Source organism: Platichthys flesus, chromosome 15 (assembly GCF_949316205.1).
Source record: "Platichthys flesus chromosome 15, fPlaFle2.1, whole genome shotgun sequence".
NCBI lineage: Eukaryota > Metazoa > Chordata > Actinopteri > Pleuronectiformes > Pleuronectidae > Platichthys > Platichthys flesus.
Window position 1 is genome coordinate 4,171,903 of NC_084959.1, and position 23,947 is coordinate 4,195,849.

General features: G+C 42.0%; 1 protein-coding gene across 6 annotated transcripts in view; it reads left to right on the forward strand.

Moving 5' to 3' along the window:
• The window catches only part of ncam1a (neural cell adhesion molecule 1a), a 218,927-nt gene that overhangs the window by 152,388 nt on the left and 42,592 nt on the right, over positions 1–23,947 (forward strand). For 3 of the 6 annotated variants that reach the window (XM_062406072.1, XM_062406074.1, XM_062406076.1), the window contains exons 4-10: positions 972–1,115; positions 4,412–4,549; positions 5,251–5,368; positions 8,538–8,698; positions 9,785–9,927; positions 16,574–16,603; positions 21,373–21,523. In XM_062406072.1, coding sequence (XP_062262056.1) covers positions 972–1,115; positions 4,412–4,549; positions 5,251–5,368; positions 8,538–8,698; positions 9,785–9,927; positions 16,574–16,603; positions 21,373–21,523 — 885 coding nt within the window. The remainder of the gene's footprint in view (positions 1–971; positions 1,116–4,411; positions 4,550–5,250; positions 5,369–8,537; positions 8,699–9,784; positions 9,928–16,573; positions 16,604–21,372; positions 21,524–23,947) is intronic. The other 3 variants (XM_062406073.1, XM_062406075.1, XM_062406077.1) reach the window with 1 other exon arrangement.

Here is a 23,947-nt window from a genome sequence, read left to right on the forward strand (position 1 = left end):
CTCATAGTTAAGAAGCAAAAGAACCAGAATTTGATTGTGTTTGCAGTGGCTGACATCAGTTAGCATCTGTGGTCTAATTGATGTTTAATATTTTAATTGCTAAACCATCATCTTTACAAACAAAATCATGTGTATGTGAAAACATCCACGAGTTGTTGTTTGTCGTGTTACATTCAAACTGAGGCAGGCGAGCAGCCGCCACCAAGAAACATCCACTTCACAACCTCACCACATCCTGAGCCTCAACAGAAACTGATTAAATCTGCAGGACAATTTAAAAATAAGAAATAAAGATTAATAATAATAATGTGAGGTTTACAGCTCAAAATAAATTGGTTCATTCAAACGAGGTGGCTGTTGTTTGCCTGGTGATCGACTCTCATCGTTTATTATTTCAAAGATAATGTGAGAAAAGATAAAAGATAAACCCGGCTCCCTATTTTCTGCATGGGGTCTTATCACATTAAAAATATCAGATAGAAATTATTATAAGTTCTACTAATTGATTTTGTTTTTAATTTGTTGGTAATATAACTCCCCACCTGTTATCCAGACATAATTTATTTCCACTTTAAATTAAAAAGAATTGTCCGCATCCAATACAAAATATAAGAAACTATAAATATACACGACAGACGAAACGTGTCATTCGTCTGTCGTCTTCGGACCGAACACATCTGACAACAAGTCAACGTGTCTCTGCTGCTGCTGTCAGTGTGAACGTCTGTGAACTGTCTGTACCTTGTCTACCTGCCCACATCATCTGTGATTCCATAAAGACTCAACCATCCAAACGTCTATTAGCAAAGCAGCAGCCCCAGCATATGGTGCCTCGTTATGGTGCTAATCAACTGTAGGAGTCTTTGTTTTTCTTCCTCCTCATGCAATGTAAATATGCCACACGAGGGTTCCCAGCTCAGATGTCGAGATACATGTGTAATGATGTGTTTGTCTTGTCCCCCCCCCCACAGAGAAGATCACCTTCGCGAGCGCCCCGAGCCAGCAGGAGTTCAACGACGGGGACGATGCCGTGATAGTCTGCGACGTGGTCAGTTCCCCGCCACCCACCATCATCTGGAAGCACAAGGGCGCCAAGATCCAACTCGCCAAAGACGGTAAGCCAACGCGCCGTCCCATCCTCGACCCGCTCGACCCCCTGAGCCGACACCTGTCCTTCCTGCCAGTTCTGTCAGCCAAGGCATTCTCTCCGATCAGTTAGCCCTGCTCCTCCTCTTCTCCTCCTGCCCCGTCCAATTTGAACAAACCCAATGCATTGTCAGTGAGGAGCTGGTGGTGAGACCTCATGGATGATGCATGAAAGAGGAAGTCAAGTTGCCAAAGTAAAAAGAGACAACTGCTCCTGAGGCTGAAACAATCCAGAAAGGAGAAAAGGGAAGAGAGTGTTTGGACAGACTTTGGTATGAGTTTGTCCAAACTTCAACTAGCGAAAAAAAACAGATGCTATACAGGACTTAGCAAGTTCTGCTGGTCAGCTGGTTTAAAATCCTCTTTTTCAATTCTTAAAGGAGACTTTTGATGCTTTTTCAGTGTAAAATTTCTGCAAAGTTACTAAACACAAAGTCTGCTCTAAAGGAAGCTCCAGAAAACAGTTCAGAAAACTTCCAAAAATGCCCTTCAAGAGTCATTCCGATACTTCCAGAGTATTGTGAAGTCAGGACATTTGCATATATCACACCTAACGCCTAATTGGACACGCCTCCTGATGAATCCAGGTAGAGCAAGAGCAGAAGGTCACGATAGAGTGGGCGAGCTGGCCAATCAGAGCAGAAAGGGCTCAATCAGGAGGGGGGGACTTTAAAGAGACACGAGCTGAAACCAAGTGTTTCAGACAGAGGCCGAAGAGAGGAGCTTCAGCAGTAGACATACAAGGAAAGTGATGCCGAAAATTACCCAATTTAAAACGGGAGGGGAACTCGGAGGACACGTACCTCTTCCAAGGCGTACGTCCAAACTCGCCATGCTAAACAAATATATATAATACATAAACAATCTGCCTCAAATTTGAATCATCCTCCACAAAACTTCATTTTGACAAACAAACAAACAAATGTCAATAAAAACATGACCTTGTTTGCACAGAACCTGAATATGAGAGGAACATACATGATGGGCGTGGCCTAGTCACGACCTCATCATAGGTTTGCAAAAGTAAAATCCTCCTAAACTTTTTTTAAATACTCGACATAATCAGCTTTGATTCCAGCGTTCCGTGGATTCCTGTGGTGAGTCCCTGTCACAGGAACAAAGCTCTGAATCAAAGAGCGTCACGAGGTCCATAGGAGCTTCTCTGCCTTCGAATCCTTTTTGTTTGTTCTTATGTTCTACACAATTCCAGCTTTGCCAGTAAACACGCTTTAGTGCCACGGAGCGTGACACAGAACCGAGGTATTTAACTCTGCTGTGACGCTTCCAAACAAGGCAGCAGCTGGGGGGGGGGGGGGGGGGGGGTGGCAGGTCTACGTGGACAGTGTTTGTTTGCCGCTGCCAAAGGGAAAGGAACAAATTACAAAACTCCTCAGCCTGCATCGCCTCTGCCAATCAGACGAACCTAAACGCTGCAGTAAACGTGTTCATGTACAGTTTATGTATACGGTTTCATCCGGCAGCCCCAGTGTGTGTGTGTGTGTGAGTGTGAGTGTGAGTGTGTGTGTGTGTGTGAGTGTGAGTGTGTGTGTGTGTGTGAGTGTGTGTGTGTGTGTGTGTGTGTGCTCCACAGCAGCTGTGCCTCCGAGAGTTTAGGCAAAAACTTCCTTCGTATATGTGGTGAAATGAAGCGGGGGGGGGGGGGGGGGGGCTGTGTTTGGTTTCTACACTTGAACCGGGGCCTATTTTAACCTTTCGGTAACCCCTCCCTCGGTGACCGCTGGAGAGCTCGGAGTCACCGCAGTGTTGTGCTAAGGCAGCTCTTTATTCCTGGACCCTGGTCAAGGAATGTGTTTTTCCACTAAACCCACTAAATGCAACCGACACTGCAAACTGCAAAGCGTCTTATGTAAAAAAAAAAAAGAAAATCCTAAGCGCAGTACTTGACCCTAAACCACACGCTGCATGTTTCAGTGTCAAAACCACCCACCCCAAAAAACTGTGTCATTGTTTTATGGGTCAATGTAGCAGGCGCTTGAATGTAGAATTTAGTTTTTCTACTTAAATACCACTCGATGCCCTCAGAGGTCGGACTTGAAATACTTTAACACCACTTTTCAGCAGCTGCATAATTTAGTTCACAGTTCTGTGCATGAAGGATTTTTGCACATTGTACGTGACAGGAAGCGGAAAACAGACGAGCACATGGAAGATGTTTTGAGACTTTAAACACTACAAGTTAAAAGGAAATAAAACTTCAAAATGTCATTAAATCCATGTATTAGCAGCTAAATGCGTCAGTTTCAGTCTATCTATCTATTTTGTATTGTTTTTATAATCTAAAAACTATAAATACATAATTAGATGTCAAAAGTACAGTATTTCTTTGTGAAATTGAATGGGCTTGTGAATGTGATAGTGAGCAAAAAATGTAAATACCTAAAGTCAATGTGCACATTCCCTGAAAATTGTGTTCAGATCGTTTAGAGGGAAATGTCTGAGCAATAAAGTGATGGGAATCAAATGTTCATTATCCCGAGCCCACGTCGTTCCGGGCCCTCGGTATACAATTATGTGCATCGAGCGATTTTATAGCACAAAGACTTTTTTTTATTTTTCATTTATGTGTGTAACAAAAGGAGGCTTCTCTATTAGGAACATCCTTTATACTGTGATGACAATTAAACTGGCAGCCTCGGAACCACTGCAGTAGTGAGTCCTTCTCCCTGAATGTGGATGAAAATGGCCTGGGAACGTTATATTTAACATGTGCAGCCTAATTAGCCATTTTGCACATGGAAGGAACAGACAACAGAAACGACTTAATTGCTTTTCTGAAGGGTTTTTGGAAATGTGGTCAGAACCCTGTTATTTCAAAAAAATGCTAAAAGCCTGTTTTCAGTTTGCTCTGTGCACTTATTGCCGGTTTTAATTAGAGGTGCAACACGTTAGTCAGACTCTGTGATCGTGTAAAACAAACAGCAAAACGTCTGTGTGCCGTGGGCAGGAAGGACTCCCTGCCTTCTTTCAACCACAGGCCTCATTAGTGGACATAATTGGGACTTTTTAATCCGCCTTCAATATCCTGTCTGAGCGCATAGGAGCTGAGTTTGTTTTAAATTTGGGCCCAAAACGAAACGGGTCGCAGGCGAGGAGACAACGAGCACTTAGGTAGTCTTTATAACAACTTGTGTTGAAGGCTGGGGAAGAGACAAGTGCTCGGGGGGGGGGATCACTAGCCCAGTGATCCGACCAATCTTTGAAACCCCGACGTGTTTAACCAGTGTTCTCTTCTCTGTGTTTCTAGTTCGCTTCAAGATCCTGACCAACGGCCACCTGCAGATCCGCGCCATCAAGAAGGCGGATGAGGGCATGTACACCTGCGAGGCCCGGGTCATGGCCAGGGGAGAAATCGACTTCAGGATGATCAAGGTCGTCATTAATGGTGAGCTCGTCATTTCAGTCACCTTCTGCCCCCCCACCACCCCGCCGCCCAGCCCCAGCCTGTCCCGTTGTTTTAAAAATGAGCTGCTGCTCGACACAGGAGCAAAGATCCTCCTGAAATCTGCCTTTCAAACACTTGATGGTTCTTCAGTGTTTTTTTACCCAGAAGTATTTTGTTGGTTTACTAGTCCGACGACACAGTTGAGATCAAAATACATAAAGTACACGACAGTTTGCAGTATAAATATCCAGAGTGCACAGAGGTTCCTTCTGATTATTTTCGACAATCTCATGACAAAATATTAGTTCTGTATAGAACTCATAATGAGGCAAACTACAAAGTTTCTGAAGTTGGCAGTAATTTTTAGTGTAAATGTAAGTTTTCCATAAAAACCCATCAGTGGTAAATAATGAATTTGTAAATACTTAGCTCTGGTCATTACAGACGGCAGGTTATCAATCAAGGATAAAAGCAAATTATTTCAATATGACTGTCCACCCACTGCAAAGCTCACCAGGTGAAAACTGATGATAATGATAATTAATGTGTACACAACTTGTTTCCACTGAACGCAAGGGTCCAAACAAATCAGCTTTCAATCTATAAATCACGAGAAACTATTAGTAAATAACGTTTAACCTGCTTGCTGTGTGCGTTCGATGTGAATCTAATGTGAATCCTTCTCCATTTCTCTGTCTCAGTGCTTCCCACCATTCGGGCCAGGCAGTCAGAGGTCAACGCCACAGCCGACATCGGGGGCTCGGCCCTGTTGGCCTGTGATGCCGACGGCTTCCCTGAACCCAGCGTCACCTGGGCCCAGTAAGTCCTCCACAGCTCCCACTCTCCAGCTTTCATATATCTACCCCTGGATCAGGGTGGGGAATCTAATTAACCTTAATCACATTAACACTACAGGAAGGATTCATCGTGAAATACAACCGATCTGAACAAGGCAACATCTTTTTTCTTAGAGTAGAATCTGCCGGATAAGATAAAGTTACATAAACAATGATGTTGAGCAATGCAGCAAGAATGATTAATGGGTAAAACACAAATTGTCGAGCTCAACATTGTGTGTAGCGGCACTGTGCTTTGCAGGTGCTGTGTGTTTGTGCACTGTCAGAGGAACTTTGTGTTTCTTTTTACCCGAGTGGTGAGATAGCACTTTGTCATTTTCATAAAATCGTCCGTAAGTAGTTTTTTATCCTATAAAGAATTTAGAAATCTACAAAGAGAAAGTCCAGGAAGTTGCGAGCATCACTTTATTTATTTTTTCTAATCTGCCTTTGCAGGAAAGTGTTTTGCTTTTATCTGTGACACGTCCGTGAGGGGGAGGCTGTGCCCTTTAGCAGCAGGATGCAGTGTGAAGCCCTGTATCACATCTGAGTCACAGGCCGGTGTATTAATCAGCTGGACAGGTTCAGGGAGCGTGGTCGGGTTGTTGCTGCCAAGGACAAGGCACCACGTTAGGTGACCAAACACTCTGGGCAAGGAGCGGAGCCATTATTTAACTGGTTTACATCCAACTGGTCCCTGCACACTGGATTCACTGGGAGGAAAAAACTGATTCTGTAGAGTCAGAGCGAGTTTGACATGAAATCTCAAGGATTTGTACAAAGAATAATTGCAGTCATGTGAAAATGAGAAACTAGTGATTTGAAAAATGAAATGAAGAGGTTTTTTTAGGCATATGGATTTTTTTCCAGTTAAGAGCTTGTTCTCTGTTCAGTCTCTGCGTGTCCCATTATTTCAAGGCAGCACCTTTCAAGACCTTTATAATATGTGCAGGTAGCACCTTTGAATGAAGAGGCGCACGCAGGTTGAAGAAGGGGCTGCTGTGTGCTGAAAGGCTTCTTTATAAAACTCACACACAATGGCTGGCTGGTTTTTATTGTATTCATTAAAAACGTATGCAAATCCGGTTGTTCTCGACAAGCCCTCCTCCTGAAAGAACAGCTCAACACCGGCTACAAGTGCAAATTGCATGTTGCAGGTTTGGTTCTAATCCACCACGGCTGGCGGCGTCTGTGTCTGTTTGTAAATTGGCTCCTCTGATCAAGTCTGAGATAAAAAGACGTAAAGTGTCTGTGGCGCTGCCGCCTGCGTCCCTCAGCCTCTCTGACCAGGCTGCTTGTGGGAAGTGATTGTGCTCCCTTTACGAGGACTGCACATGCACGACATAAATTACAGGGAGTTGGTGTTTGGTGGTGTTTTGAAATTGTGGCATGAATATGAATTTTTTGCACGGTCTTGTCTGCAGATTGTTCTGCGTGGGAGAAGAGACGAGCTTTACATGCATTTGCATTTGCACGACTGTAACGAGAGGAGAAACACTTTGATGAGTCCTGTTAGGCAGGTTCACACTTTCCCAAATGATAACATTAAACTCTAACCGTTTTCATGTGGTTAGTATGGACCTGGAACATGTGAAGGGAAGCTGCAGCTTGATGCTGTAACTTCTGGTGAATTGAATCCTGGCCTCATGTTCCTCAGAGTTTAGCATCATATCATATGAAGAAACTGACATTTTAATGTATCTCAATACAATAACGAATCCACAGATCTTTGAGACATTGACAGTTGCTAATTTAATCTGTTTAGTTTGAATTTGTTATATTAAATATGAGTCTTTAATCATCTTCTGGTCGTATGAGAATCAAAATCTGTCTAAATGACTCAGTTAAAAAAAGGAAGCAACGTTAAATCTGGTGTTTTGATAGAAATAAGTTATTTATTTCAATAAAGAATAAATACATTCGTTATAATATATAAACAATGGTATAAGCTATTACATGCTGTTTTATTGAAAAACTAAATACGACCCTCACCTTGTTAACCAGTTGCTCTTGGTTCTTGGTTCTTTGGACAGATGGAGTTCGGCAGAGCACAGACACAAACACCAGCCAAGTCGCTTTCTGGCCTTTGCACAAGTTACTGAACATTAATTAGCTGAAGGTGATATCGTCTGGCATAAAAACCAAGAGTCAGCAAAGGCTGGAAATGAGGAGCATGCTGAATTTTCTAAATTGCCTTTTGGCTTGAATAGAGAAGAGAGAGGAGTGAGGAGAGATATATGTTTTGTTTACGGGCACCGAAGGTTAAAAATCGTTTTATGTATTCAACCGACCTGGAACTAAATTAGAAAATGGAGCCGGCTTTTCGCCCCAACACTAAATACAACCCCCCAAAGATGATCTATGATCTTTATTTTTATGTAATAAGTTCTGACTTTTTACACAGCTCTGATAATTGATCCTCCATTAGCTGGTGTAGATTATATCAAATATTCAGAGTGAACAGGAGAGAAACGTTTCCTCATGCAGCAGTTTCATGAGACATCATTCACCCCCCCGTCATGCAGCAGCTCCTCTGCAGATGAATCTTTAAATTCTGCTGCTGCTCATTTAAACGTGAGTGAATAAGACTCCATTGGCCACTGGGATCCTGCAGCTCCCCCATTAAGCAGCACCTGTGTGTGATGTGGCTGGTCGGGACGGAGCGAGATGCAGAAGATCTCACCGTGGGCCTGAAGTTCAGACGGATGGTGGGGTTAATGGGAGGACAGACGGGTGAAGCAGGGAAAAAGGGGAGAAGCTCTATTTGGTCTGGTTTCCTAGAGCTGCTGTCAGTCACTGTCTGCCTTCAAAATGCCTCTGAAAGGCTGCTGCTCAGCCACACAGCCAAAAGTCTCCCAAAAGTTCTGGTGCTCAGGAGGAGAACTGGGAAACATGCATTACCATCATCATTAAACTGGTGCGTGGCCTTCTTTAACATACAGGTGTAAGGGCCAGAGCAGAGCTGAGGCAAACACAATCTGTGGAACTTTTTTCCACCTTTCCTCGCTCTCCTCCTGAGATAGAACTAGATCGTTGTCGGTGATAAATGTGTGATGGAGCCCTCGAGTTCTCCAAACACGTCTGATCTGAGCTCCGCCATGTCTTATCGCCTCTTCTTTTTTACCCCCACCCCCCCTCCCCTCCTGCTACAGTAACAACGTTGTCCTTGAAACGGGCGATAAGTACAGCCTGAACGAGGACGGCTCAGAACTGGAAATCAAAGATGTCACGAAAGTGGATGAAGGAGAATACACTTGCATCGCCAAGAACAAGGCGGGGGAGAAGGCGGAGGAAGTCAGCCTCAACGTGTTTGGTAAGAGAATATATATTCCCATCATCTCCGTGGCTCTTTCTCTCTCCCTGGTCTTTTCCTCTTTCTACTTATTGACATTCGCTGTGGACGCTCGTCTGCTGCAGCTTCTCCAGTGACGGGTTGCAGGGTAACGTACAGTTTAAAGAAAAGCACGTCCTATTGGAAAGTAATTAAGCCGGCCCTCAGGACTCTCAGAGATATCACACTAGACTTCCTCTCGATGAGGACATTTGCATTGCAGCTCTGTTATAGCCTGTGGGGAATTAAACCCTCTAAACACTCTAATGAATTTAACAGTTTGAAACAAGTGTTGAAACCTGCACTTATCTCACCTTTTTGTATAAAAAATGGATGATATGGTCGTTTAAGGTGAAATGTGTCGGAGTGAAGAAAACCAGAGAGAGTTATCAGACAACTTTTTCAGAAATTTTGCTTAAAGATGCTGGTTAAGCAAGAAATACAACTAAATTAATATATTAACGAAGCCTCACATAGTTAATTGACTTTGATCTATTTTTTAAGCCAAATAACATGACATTTCAAACTAGGACGTGCTATTATGTAATCATACAATAACACAATTGAACAATTAAAGGAAATGGCCTCTTAGCAAATTAGTTTTTATGCTGACTTCATGTAGCACTAAATAATGTCCGATATCCACTGCAGAAAGAGTTTCACATCACATTGGATCATTTAGGTTTTCGTAGGAATGAATCTGTTTCTGGTTGACTCGTATATAAACACAGAGTTGTAGAAATGAGGGGAAAGAGACCATTAATTAATACCCCTCAGGAGTTGGTTGAGACCAAAAACAAGCCCAAATAAAGAGGAAAAATAATAATTACATTTGTTAAGCGTGTGCAAAACGTGTGCATTCACATTTTCTCCATCGCAAAAAGCAAAACAAAACCAGAGCTGGTTGTTGTAGAACGACAATAATTTACCTCCAGAGGACAGCACTGAAATCTGATACGAGCTGCAACAAGCAAAAACCTCCCTTTGGTAATTTTCACTGAGTACTGATAAATATAAGTATGTCTAATAAAACTTGTTTCAGTAACGCTGTGTTGTATTTTTTCCTAGTGCAACCCAAGATCACCTACTTGAACAACCAAACCGCCTCCGAGTTTGACGAGCAGGTCAGGCTGACCTGCGAGGCCTCGGGCGACCCCACCCCCACCATCTCCTGGAGCTTTCAGAACAGGGTGTTCACCGAAGGAGAGCAGGTACACACTCCTCTTCTCTTGACCCAGATAATGACTTTTAAACAGCCCAACTAAGTCAAAGGATAATTTAGCAAACCAGATGAATGAATGTCCTTATGAGGGAGCTATTGGGGCTGAAAGAGCCTCTGCTGAGTCTCAGCCGGGACTGAATTCCTCCTAACATCATTAAATACCAGCAGAAGTTCTTCAATAAGGAATCTAAGGCAGCACAGGCCCTTTGGATAGAAATGTCCATGTGCCATTTCACACCAGCCCACTGCACAAAGGAATAAAGGTTTGAATCCATGTAATACATTTATGCAAGACATTTCAAATATCTCCTCTTGCACCGTGCCGCTCTGTTTGATGATGAAAGTCTCCTATACTGTATATTAGAGGAAAAAACACAAAGCTTTTTTTAGTATAATTCTAAAGTTTCTAAAGCATGAATAAATTCATACAGCTTCTTTCTAAGAATAGTGGATTGAATTTAATTAAATTAAATTGAATGCAGAGTAAACAGAGAAATAGACACTGGCAACCAACTGTGCACCAGTCCAACCGAGATGGGTTTTGTGGGGCTAATGCTGAACACAGATATTAATGAGTAAAATATTTCAGGTACCAATATATCAGCAGATAAACATAAAACAAATAAATATGCCCTTATTAAACCCTTGTAAGAAAGAGATGTAATTAAGGTTTGATATTTTACATTTAAACCAAATTACAAATACAATCAAGATGTAAACATAAATACACATTATTCTATATAATAATCATATCAGCGCAGTTCAGAGAAGACATTGATCGTTTTGTCCAGTTCACGAATCGTTGAGCAGTTCATCGACAAGTTGCGGCGAAGCGGTCGTTGACAAACTTCGGGCTAAAATGTTGTTTACTCCAGAAAACCAGGCTGTGACTTCCATCCATCAGGGGAGCTAACGCATCTTCTCATATTGACATTGATGCGTGTGAACCAGATCACTCACTCGTCCGCTCACTCGTGTTTCTCATCTAATCTTGGAATTCATTGGCGTCGACCTTGTTTCCCGGCCCCGTCCATCGCACATCATTAAAAGCCAATCACTCGGCCGATGATCTGCTGACGCTGCTGTTTTCGTTGTTGACCTCGACCTTAATTGCGTTGCCACCTGAACGTGTTCTTTGTGCCGTCACATTCCGATTCCTCCATCTCTCTAAACTTTCATCAGCCTTCTCTGAATGCCCCTGGACGTGCATTAACGATCGTGTACTCCTCCATCCTGAGTGGAAGAGGAGAGAGAGAGAGAGCGAGAGAGAGAGAGAGAGAGAGAGAGAGAGAGTTCTGATTAAACCAATATCCAGCCGCTGCATCACCATGAGATTCTCCAGCGTCATTAGAAGCGTATGCAACCGTTCACTCGGCATTTAAAAGGAACTGTTGCTGCTACAATCGAGACGATAATAGCTCAGAATTCATTGAAAGTTAAGTGAGACCGAGTCGAACAAGAGAAAATGATTTCAGTCAAACTGGTTTAATTATTTCTGTGTAACAATCCGGAGACCACGAGTCAATCTCTGTTTCAAAACCCGACTTTCATGACCTCAATTATGATTCTCTGGCAAACTGTTGTAACGATCCACTGTTACAACAGTTTGGGGGGGGGGGGCACCTTTGTCTGAGGATTAGATACAAGTATAAAGTCTGTTTCATAGAAAGATAGATACAATAGGTAAGATAGTAACAAAAGATTCCATTGATACAATAGATGATGCGAATGATACAATATATGCAGTATAATAGATACGATACAATAGGTTTTGATTTGATGGGATGCAACACGATAGATACAATGTGATTGTTGCAATATGATAGATACAATACCATAGATACAGGACGATAAGATAGGTACCATAGATACAATTACATTTGATGCAATATGATATGACACAATACAATATGATACCCGACATTGAAATGAATGAATATCAATGACTCTTTCTGTCTGAAGCGACTTACTATTTCAATTAGCTAATTTTTTGGGGTTCAGCATCTTGCCCAAGGACACTTCGGTATCAGGCTGGGATTCAAACCACTGACCTTCTAATTGGAAGTTCAATGTTTTACCCCCTCAGGCTCCATAAATGCGAGATGATATGAACATGAAACATAAGATATGATACGATATGATGGATACGATACCATAGATATGATTCGATAAGGAACAATACAGTGTGATACAATACAATAGGACAGATGGATAAATTGATAAATGGATAGAAAGATAGACCTCAACACAAAATAGGATTCTACGTGAGATTTCTTGTTTGAATAGCGAATTGCCACATGAAGCCACAAACGGTTTCCAGGTCTTTGTCCTGCTCTTCAGGGTTTTTCTCTTGGTGTCCTTCAGCAGAGCAGCAGGTAACATTGGATTAGAGCTTTCACCACAGAACACGTCGAGAGGCTCCTGATGTGGGAGCTGTGAATATCATCCTCCCCGTCACACTGGTCCCAGCACGTCGGCGGCTGCCAGCCCGAAGAGAGAATATGATCCCGAGCCTATTGTGGTGCTCTTATCAGCTCATTAAAATGGAATAATTTTGAGGGATCCATCTTAATGGTGCATTGTGACACGTGCATGGTGCGAGCAGGAGATGGATTAGTCACTTCAAACTGGTAATTTTCTGCTGTGAATGCAGTCAACAGTATTAAGATAATTACCTTGCTGCCGGTAGCAGGTCTGCGGATGGAGGAGAAACACTTCTGCCTCCGCTCGCAGCTAAAATAGCTGCAGCAAGAGACGAGGTATTATTATACATCTTCATATTACTTCTGACAATAAGGGAAGTTACCATAGGTGCGAGCTATATTTACCTTTGCAGATTTTCCTTCTCGTTGAGTTACAGACTGATTCACAGCCTTTGGAAAATTTGCAACTAGGCCACGAGGGCACAATATGATTTGGCAAAAAAAAAAAAATTATAATAATATGACTTTATACCTTTTAAGGGCTATTTTATTTGTAATACCCTTGAATGTGCCTGAATCTGTTCTGTGGTTTAAATCACTCCCTGAAATACCCAATATTCTAAATTTTTTAATAAAAGTAGATCATTATCGTACGTGAGGTAAACCAGCTAATGTTTGACTTCTTGTTTAATTTTCCTGCTCAGCCACATCCTCGCTCTTTTCTCTCTCGTCTGGCGCTGCCTCGTAAGGAAACTGTCCGTGTGAAAATGGTTCATCCACCACGGTTGTTATGCACCGTGTCAAATGATGTAAGCGTGGACCAGTGAGGTGCACTATTCCTGGAGTGAGAGCACCTGTCCTGTCTGGTCCCAGAGGACGGGGACGGGCCGCAGTGTCCTACTTCACTTCACAGCTCTGTCCGGCTGTATACAGAGACACAGTGCAATGAATACTACCTTAAAGCTGCCCTGCAACACAAGTTTAACATCAGATAGTATCACTGTAAAACTGATCAATCTGGATGATATAACCTTAAATTGACGAAGATGTTTTCTAGAATCTTATCCAGAAAGAATGAACGATCGATAATAACAACAACAACTCTCATGAAAAGACCAAAAAAGTTGTTCTTAGAATAGCTTGGCACAGTTGACTTTTGGCAAACTCAACACAATAGTTAACACACAATTGATCGAGTCTTTCTCACTGTCAACACCAAACGTATTGCTGATGGTGGATATGATATGTATTGTGTGGATTTGATGGTAGTGTTATGTCACCCAGACTCCTTCAATGCTAACTTCACATCGAGGAGCAGAGTACAAATAAGTTTTGTTTGGGTTTTCCAAAACTTTTGCTTCTCTTCATTGTGTTATATACGACACAGTGTTTAAAGGGAGGTCCTCGAGTTCTTTAATGTACTAAGTTTGTATTGATGTGTTTAATTTTGGCACAAAACGAATCATACTGCAGCCACACAGACAGTCAGGAACTATAGTCGATCATTAGGATGCATTTCTTATGACTATATTATATATTCTTATATTGCTTCGAAAGATCCTTTCATTCAAAGTTGTGTGATGATGGTTTAATACAAAAATGTTAAATAATACACATCATCCAAGTTTTCTTTGCTTTAGCCAAAAGATCCACGAATATACTTTTGTGTTTTGTCAAAATTAAACCGGACCGACTCACTTTTTTCAAACTTTGGAACCTTGTGGCAAAAGATGACATTTGAAGAAAATATATCCTGTGTCAAAAATAACAAATATACTTTTATGGTTAACAGCCACCTTTTCATCTTTGGGTTATTTATGGAGATATTTCCCATAAATGTAATTCCTTGATGAGTTAAACTCCTTTTGGCTTTTCTTTTCCTTTTGGAAGGAACCAGAATCCACCTGATTCTGTGGAGGCTCGGAGCAGCAGTGGCTGTTTAATGTCATTCCACAACCACTGGTGATCTTTCAGAGCTTTGGCTCAGTCACACAAGCCGTCAAGCTACTTTTCTCAATAAATACAAATCTGAGACTCAACTTTAAATTAACGGCAACCTGCCAACAGCCTTTCAACATCGAGCCAAATTAGTAAATGAAGCGCGTCAGTCTCCGTGAAAAGAGTCGAAGGAGCTGAAATGAACTTGGAATGTGCACAAACCCACAATCGGCAAAGACGGATGAAACCTGAAATTTCGAAACAGCGGTGGCGGTTGGCGGGGGGGGGTATATTTTACCTGACAGTGCAGTGCAGCCTGATGCGGCGTGGTGAAGCCGGGTGCGGTGCCAAAAGTTGTGATGCATGAGAAACAAAAAAGTGTTTCCCCTGGTGGCGCGTCTCCACCTCGGTTTGATGCCAGGAGAAAAAAAAACACACATGAAGAAAATGGCTCTGCCGTGGTAAACATTTCACAGACTCACAAAGAGCGACAGAGGAGTCTAAGTAGTTTGCTCGAGGCGTCTGAGCGACTCCAGTTTCACACTCTTTTGATTCTGAAGGACCTCAAGGCCGGAATGGGACAAACTTCCCATTTTTAGCTTCTGTGAATAATACAATCATCACTGTGATGTGTTTTAAACATCGGATGCAAACTGAGTCACACGGGGTTGAATTATTATCAGAAGAGAGGGAATGAAATTGAATAGTTTGTTCCATTAACTGTGTGATTCATCACTGTCAATCAGTGGAGGCGCTCACACGGCACATTCACAGCCGAGAGTGACTGGACGTGAGGCTCGACCTGCAGAAACAGGACTCGCACCCGTTCTGTCCCCGACCCGTCATCCCGCTCGTCCACATCCGTCACTGTCACGTTCATTTTGGATTTAATGCTGCCGTCATCTGGAAATCACGCTGATCAGCCGGCGCTCACTGTCTCTAATTGTAATCGTTTAAGCGCGTTTCGGGTTTGCCATCGTCCGTCCTCCATTGTTCCATCACATCCAGAAATATAAAATCATAAAGATATGAGACGACAGGACAGTCAGCTTTTCATTGGGACTCTACTAAAAAGTAAAGTGAATCGATCCCTGTGTCATCTCCTGGGATGGGATATGAGCGTTCAATTTCATCCCGTCAACTTTTATCATCGAGGTGAGATTAGGATTATGTGTGTGTACCTGTTAGCAACACAAAAAACAAATCGGTTGATGAAAACACTGCCATGAGGATGTGGACTCAGATAAGAAAATCAAAGTATAAAGATTAGGTTAATCGCTCTCAGGTAATTATAGTTAAAGTTCTCTGTTTTTCCTTAGTGTGCTTCTCTATCTCAAAATATTAATTAATAAAAAACTAAAAAAGCCTCGGATGCTGCTTTTAGAAAAAAAAAGCTCCAGTTTGACTTTTTGACCTGTTTCTGTAAATATCAGCTTAACTGTAACAACAACAAGAAAAACCTCACACTCCATGATTTTAATATTGTTTACTTGTGAATATTTAAATACAGTGGTATAATTTATTCATGACAGAACATATTCATACTCGTAACAAATACATATTGTATGAAATAATTCAGGCTTGTCCAATGAGAACCGGCTTTAATCCTCCTCATTTGTTTGCTTCTACAACTTAAACCCACGAGCATGAATCATAAACACACGTATTGCTTTGGACTTGATAATTAAGTTTCATAATTCATCACTTAGAACAGTAGGTTGCTCTCAGACAGCCTCAGTTTCCTGGTGTAAAACCAGCTCCTTCACCGTTTCCTGGTTATTTCCCCTGTTGTTCTTCACAGTAAATGTCTGTTCTCCATGTTCACATAGAAACACGTGTAGCTGCTTCACATCTGCAAAATCTTTATTATTTTCAACAATACACAACCTCATTATGACTTTGATGGATCACCTCATTCACTGTTTTTTTTATAAATCAGCACAACTTGATTTTCTATAATTGAAAACATATGCAAAACAAAAACAACTAGCTGATAACCAGAAAATTGCTTTTTTCCCCCTCTGATATTATTATTATTATTATTATTATTATTATTCTGATGTGTCCCGGAGAGTGAAGAGCAGCAATATGTAGTGAATGTGTTTCTGTAGTTAATGACATTAGAACCGTTTGAAGTCTCTGCTGTGCTCTGTGAGAATCGAACCCACGTCCTGCAGGTGCCTCCAGTTTCTGTGGCTCCTTCTCAAACCGCTCACTCTGCTGCACTGTGCCGCTCTTTGTCTTTGCCTCCTCCATCTTTGTTTCCTTTTCTAGGATTCGTGGACGCGACCAGACAAATACGAGGTATGGCTACTAGCTGCTGTAGCCTGACTCTAGTTGTAACAGTAGCACCACCACCTTTGTGTTGTTGTTTTTTTGTTTTGCCTGCAGAGCAGAAGTGTTGTTGCTCAGCCCACAACTAACGTGCACCACATGTACTAAATATGTCACCCCCATTAGACGCGTGGTACAGTTCATTTAATCCATTTAGTTCCAGCACACATTTAGGCTCTGCCCCATTTACTTGTCCCTGTTTACTGATATCTCGAAGCAGATCTCAGGCCTGCTCACGTGCTGTGGTTTCCTGCAGCACGGTCTGGTTACTCCTCCGACTCTCCTCGATTCTAGGTTGAGAGTTCGATTCCTGCAGGGGTTTGTGGGTCGGTGCAGCGTCTCCACGAGTTCACACTAAACTCACAGAGCTCTACTAAATCTTAACAGAGTGGTTTTCAATGGTGTCGCCTGATCCGGAGTCTGCATGTTTGTTCAACAGTGAAAACAACCAGAGCCTCATTTATAAACAGGTCTGTGGAATGAAGACATTTTTATTTATCCATTTTTTTTTACATCCAACACAGTTTAAGTAAATGAAAGCATTTTTGAATCTGACGTTCAAGAGGAACGAGTGATAGGAAATGATAATAAACTTTATTATAGATGAAAAAAAACCTGTTATACATGAGGTCTCTGCTCTGGTGTTTGACTGGAAGGAAACATGCAAACTCCTTACCCGACACTAAGTAATAATAACAGAACTGACAACAAGTGTGTAACAATTTAACTTCACTCCCTTCACTTCACTTCACTCACATAACAATGAAGTCAAAGTGAGAAATTCTTATAGTTCTTATAACTTGTGTTTCTCAAAAAAAACGAACAATAATGTGATGAAATATTTAGTCTATATTTAAAGTTTATTAAGTTTATATTTAAAATTTCTGGTCCTAGCATGTGACCAGTGTTAATTCACACACCTGGATTTCAAGATAGGTAATTTAATTCTGTGCAGAACACGTGTGTTAGTGTCCGATGGTTGTATTACTGGTCTTTTACAGCTTCCAGTATAAGACACGTTACCTTAAATTCCATTTAGTCCTTGTCACTTCACCCTGAGGACTGTGATTTCCATGATAGCAACATTTTGTGGTGTTTTGTTTTTCTCCATTCGTAGACAACCAGATATTAGCAGGAGTAGTGTGTAGCTCAATATCACAGTTAGTCAGTAGAGGAGTGTGTTTGTAGTTGATGACCTTGCACAGTTTGTAGTTCCTGTAAATTCCCTCTCAGGTTTCCCACGTTGGTTTGTCCTCTTTAATAAAACTCTTTGTTTCTGCAGGGGTGAGAAACAGTGTGGGAGACAAACCTGATTCACCCGCCTGCAGATAAAACTCGTGAAAATAGGAATATTCCAAAACCTATTTTCTCATGATCTGTGACCGGTTTCTCTGCATCTGAAAATCAGTCGATAGTTCTGCTGCAGCACTATTAGAAAATAAAAGCCACATTAGATATTGTGTTATCGATGCAGCCCACCATATAAGAATCAGCTGCCGGTGAAATAACCTCTAAAAGCTCGTTATTGATCAAACTAATCTATAGTCACGTGCACCGTTATGCTGGGATCTGACTATGGCTGGAATCAGAGGCCGCTAACAAGGATGTGTTATGCAAGTGGACACGGTGAACGAAGCCTGTGTTGTGCTGGAGAGATTTAAACCTGTGCAATCTGTTTTTATTTCACTGAGAAGAACACTTCACACAGCCCCCAGATCAGCGTCTGATTGTAATCACCACCCGACTTCAGCGCTGCCGAGTCGTGCATTCTGGAAAATACTCAAATAGAAAACTTCTGACCTTGCCTGTAGTTAAATAAGATGGAATGCTGCTGTTCTGCAAAGTGTAAATACTGAGAAACAGGTATAACCTTGCTGTTTATTATCGTTAACAGCTTCTATATCTGATCTGAAGTGAAGATAAACAAAGATAAATCATATGGTTTAATGGTATTTATTCAATTTACTAATTTAATGGACTTCATCAAAATATATCCTGCCAACTGGGATATCATGAAACCACTTTAACACTTAGTAGACTTTGAGGATGAAAGCGTTTTTGAATATTTCACATAAATAACAGGAACCAGGACATTGCTTTGTGTTGTAATGCTCATTTCATTAACCATGAACCACCAGGGTTCCCTGAACATCAACATGATTCACTCTGTGGGCAAAGACCATTTAAATGCACTGATAATTCCGTCTGATTGTCTCTAAGAGATGCTTCCTGTTTGAGGATCCTTCCTTCTAATTGGACAGCTCGTTAATCAGGAGCTCTGTTCTACAAACACTGGCCCGTGCTGGACGTGGTCGGCTCAGCTCGTTATCCTCGGCTCTGCCGGAGGACACGCGGCTTTGCTTTCATTATTCTAATTATTCTAATCATGCTGGTCCATGACAGGAATTTAGAGAAAAGGAAACAAAAATGATCACAGGAGATATTTTGAATCCCAATTTAGGGGAAAGTTTCCTGAATGATCTCACTTCTCAGGATGATGATGCATCCACTGGCTGCAGATGTGCAGATTACCACATCTGTACTGACCAGGTCAATTCATTATTTAAAACTGAAACGTAAATGATGAGTTTAAAGAAATGCATTGGTCATAGAACCTGTCAGTAAAGCCTGTGTAGCACTTTCAGTGATGTGTTTGCATATAGAGAGTGTTTCATGTAGCACAGATGAATGCATTCATGTTCCTGGTAGTAATATTGTGACTTGACATGGTTTATGACCAAATACTCAAACTTTATGATTCATGTCACCAAGGTGGAGCCACAGACGTCTTTCACATCCTGCTTACAGTTCATATTCAACAATTAATGAGGGTTAATTAATGATTCACAGTGGCGGGTGTGGGGGATGAAGATATGCTCACGAAAAAACAGAATCCTCCACAAATTGTAAAAAAAAAAAAAGAAGCTATTTGCACCATCACTGCTAAGAAAAGCTCCTCTTGTGTCAACTTTAATTAAAATGTATTGAAGCAGCGCACACATAAGAGAAAGAAGTGGTTTCCTTCCCTGACAGACGCAGCCTGTACACAGGCTGTCGCTCTCTCTCTCTCTCTCTCTTTCTCTCTCTCATGTAAACGGTGTAGAACAAATTATGTGACAAGCCAGATGCATGTATTGACAGATTATACAACCCTGTCACAAGCAAAGCAGCAGCGACTACACAAACAGGGAGAAGCTGAAAAATCAAGTCCAGGCTTTTCCATTACACGTCACACGTGATTATTTATCTGCTTGTAAATCGTAAATCAGTTATTGGAATCAATCAGCGAATCAATCATCTTCACTTCCGCTGTGATATTAAAACATTTTTCTCCATTTACCTGTGTCCTGTTTACACTCAGACATTGTGCCCACGGTTGCGTCTCCTTCCGGTGTCCCCCCCCGCTGAGACAAGATTAATGTTGCCCTTTCTAAATGTGCCAGGACACTCCCCGGGACCTTCTGCAAACAGGCAGAAGTATTTCTGCCACATCTGCACCGACCCCGCTCTCGAAAAAAAAAAGGATAACAGCTCACACCATAATGCTAATACAACAAATATTAAATTATTTATAAAACATAAATGCTGAAGCACCTAGAATGCCTGAAATATTAATAGAAAGTTTGTGGCAGCTCAGCGGAAGATGTATGTCCCCTGTTGGCTGGAGCTGTCGGGCGCCCAGAGGAGAGAAAAGCTGGAGCTGTGTTTCTGTGCACGACTCGGTGTCCATGTCTCTGCGGCAGAGATCCAGGAAACTACAATACACAAAATACAAAACGTGGGCTGCGTGGAAACATTCAAAACATCACCAGAGAACATCCCCCCCGAAACAGCCGGTGCCACTAAGCAGGCAGAGCGGTAAACGCGGCCTGCCTAGGAAAATATAAAAGCGAGTTGTTAACAAGTCGTGTGTCCTCAACTGCAATTACACTGTTCCAACTGCAATCAGAGTGAGTACAAACCTGCAGCTACACAACGCTAATCAGCAAACTGGAGGAGCCTCACACTTTACGGGGCAGGGCCGAGTTCCAGGCTGATGCAGGGACATTTTCCTCTGCTCCCATAATGCACTAGATGTTTTTTTTTATGTGTGCGAGAGACGGAACGTTCCTGTGAGATTTTTGAGGCTTGACATTTTTGTCAGGCCTTAAAGGTTACTGTGTGGAACTTGGCTGCACTCTAAAGGGAAAAAGGGCTGGTGTGTGTTTTTTCAAGTTTTCTTATCATCAAAAGATGTAATAAAAATACCGAACTCTCCTGTCTGAGTTCTCTAGCTTCCTCGCTCTCTGTGTGCGTGTGTGTCTGTGTCTTTGTGTGTGTGTGTGTGTGTGTGTGTGTGTGTTTGTGTCACTTACTTCACAATAAGAAAAATGAAAGAGCAACACCAGCCCTATCTTTGACTATATTTTTCGCAACTACAGAAATATCCTTTTTTGCAATCTCAGTTTTATATTCCGTCACTGCTGTTTTATTACCAGCTCATTGAAAATTGTAACTTCATCACATCAATCAAAAAGTGTTTATTTTTTTCCATCAGCTTCCTTTCCCATCATGTGTGTTTGTCCAAACCAGTAACCCTAATCCCATCATGTCCCTGGTTCTCCTGCAGGAAAACCAACAAATATAACAAACCCTCACGAACCAGCTGAGGGGAAGGCAGCAGGACTTTGCATTTATTTCTACAAGAATGTGACAGTGTGGATAATTTCCCTTCTCTCCCTCTTCCCTCTTCTCCTCAGAGCCTGGACAGGAACATCGTGGTGCGCACCCACGCCCGGATCTCCTCTCTCACCTTGAAGAACGTGCAGTTCACGTACGCCGGCCAGTATCTGTGCACCGCCAGCAACTCCATCGGGCAGGACAACCAGCACATGCACCTGGAAGTTCGCTGTAAGTCGCCTGACTCTGCACTTTGGGTTTTTATTTCACAACCGTCAACACAATTCTTACATTTATCTCCCAAGTCTCAGAAAGAAAACAAATACGCTTCTTCCAAAATGATTAACGATTCATTGAAGACAAAGTATTAAAGTTGAGATAAAGTAAAGGGGATTCTTCTTAGAGGAACTTTTGCAGCAGAGATCTGTTCACCAAGCTCTCGAGAGTCAGTAATAGCAGACTGGAGAATCTTCTGGCCAGCTTCTGATGGTTGCTGAGTTCCAGGAGTTGGACCTGATGGTTTCTTGGTCTCCAGACATTTTACTCCATGCACCTGTTTCTGCTTTATTTCCTTAAAAACAGCATTTTACGTCACCCAGCATCACTTTTTGTTTATTATCAGTTGAATTTACCTGTGGGGAGGTGCACAGAGGAATCAATAGAGGTGATAACACAGAGCTTTACCCTTACGCCTCTTCATTTAAACCACAGCCGTCCTGTCCCTTGCAATGCATGATGCTATCTCTCTCCCAGCGTATATATCTAATGTGAGTACATTGTGTGATACAGAAGATGGTTTCTGCTGCTTTCACAAAGAGACTGGGACCATTCAGCCTCCAGACAGAGTTCTGCAGCCTTTTTGCAGCAGCTGAACAAAAGTTTGATTCTTCAAATATCCCATTAAATGTGCGTCTTTGTGCACGTGACCCATCGTTACACAAACATGACGCCATGTGACCTCCACAGAACACAGATTTGTGGTTGCAGGAGCTTTTTATCTCGGGATGAGAAGAGGATTTCAAGATATATGAGAAATAAGTGCATCTGGAAACAGTTTGCCTAGGAAACAGAGACGACTGGAATCAGACCTCATTGCAGAGGACTGATATAGCGAATGCATTTTCTGATAAAAAATGAAGAGAAAGACGAATAGGCCAACGTGGTTGTTTGATCATCGAGAGAACATCTCTCATCTCGTGTGAAATGAAGCGGCGTCAAATAACCGTGCAGCACAAAGGCAGCCACGCGTGTCCCTGTCATCATAAATGTTAAGAGATGTCGTCTGTCACAGGAAACGTGCTCCAGCTGTAAATACCAAACTATTTGTTCCTCTGGTTCCTTTTTTTTCTACAAGACGTCGTAACCTTTTCTCTCACTGCTCCACCGTCGTAACCTTTAACAGGAAACGACTTTTATCGGCTACATGTGAGTTTTATCTCTCGACTCTTTGTTGTAAAGTGCTCATGCGGTGCGATCTAATTCTAAGTAAGTTATAGCGGAGATTAACACATTAAACTGCTGGCAGGGGCTCGGCAACAGCAAATGCCTCCAGGCCCCCAAGATGAAGGGGGACCCCCGAGAACAGATGATTAGAATTAGAGGCCCCCCTAATGAGGCCCCGTGCCACTTGTCTCCCTGCAAAAACTTCATAGTTTCAGAGGTTTGGTTGAAGACTCAAACTTTTAAATGAGTATCTGATGTTCCTGGGATGGTGGAGAGAGTTTGCACTGACACTTTAATACTTTTAAGGCTACTGTTATTTATGTGTATGACTCCTTGTGACTGGAATCAACAGTTGCACGGTGGTATTGATTCAGGATTATGAGAATTTGTTCGTTTGTGATAAAGCAAAAGCTTTAGCTAGTTAATTGACAATTCATTTTATGACAATTACTTAAAAAATATTATTAAAGCGGCCCCTTAAATATGATTTAGGTCACGTGAAAGGCCTTCTTACTTTCTGAGGATCCCCATTAGCACCAGTATGAGCATTAACTATTCTTCCTTCTTTCACCACACACAAAGTCACAAACAGTAAATAAACACAACAAACAAACAAGGCCACAAAAACAAACCAAAACAGCTAATCTCATTAAATGGTTCAAGTTCATGTAGAAGAGAAACAAAATATTCTATCTTTCAAAAGATTCTGGGCATAATTCTTTTAAAATCAGGGTTCTCCTTCACACAGTTAAACAAGGTTATAATATTTCTACTTTCACACAAATCCATATGTTATCTTTGTCCAGTTTACACAAAGACCCCAGTGAGTTACGGCCCCACAGTTATTTAAAGATGCTGTTTTAACAAACATATTCAAACGGCTCTTTATCCTCTCCTGAACAATATGAAGCCATATGAAGGAACACTGTAAACCTGCAGTCACCTGCGTTTCCAGGGGATGAAAAATAGGGAGAGAAAGAGAGAGAGAGAGAGAGAGAGAGAGAGAGAGAGAAAGAGAGAGAGTGTGGAGTTTGCTTCCATGGGGACGAAAGTGTCAGCTCCAGCAGAGCCGTGACGTCTCAGGTATGACGTTGGAGAACGACCCGAGAGAGAGAGAGAGAGAGAGAGAGAGAGGGGGGGGGGGGGGGGGGTGAGTGAGAACATGCATCCAACCCCAGCTGGATATTATCAGAGGGTTTTTCATGTCTCAAC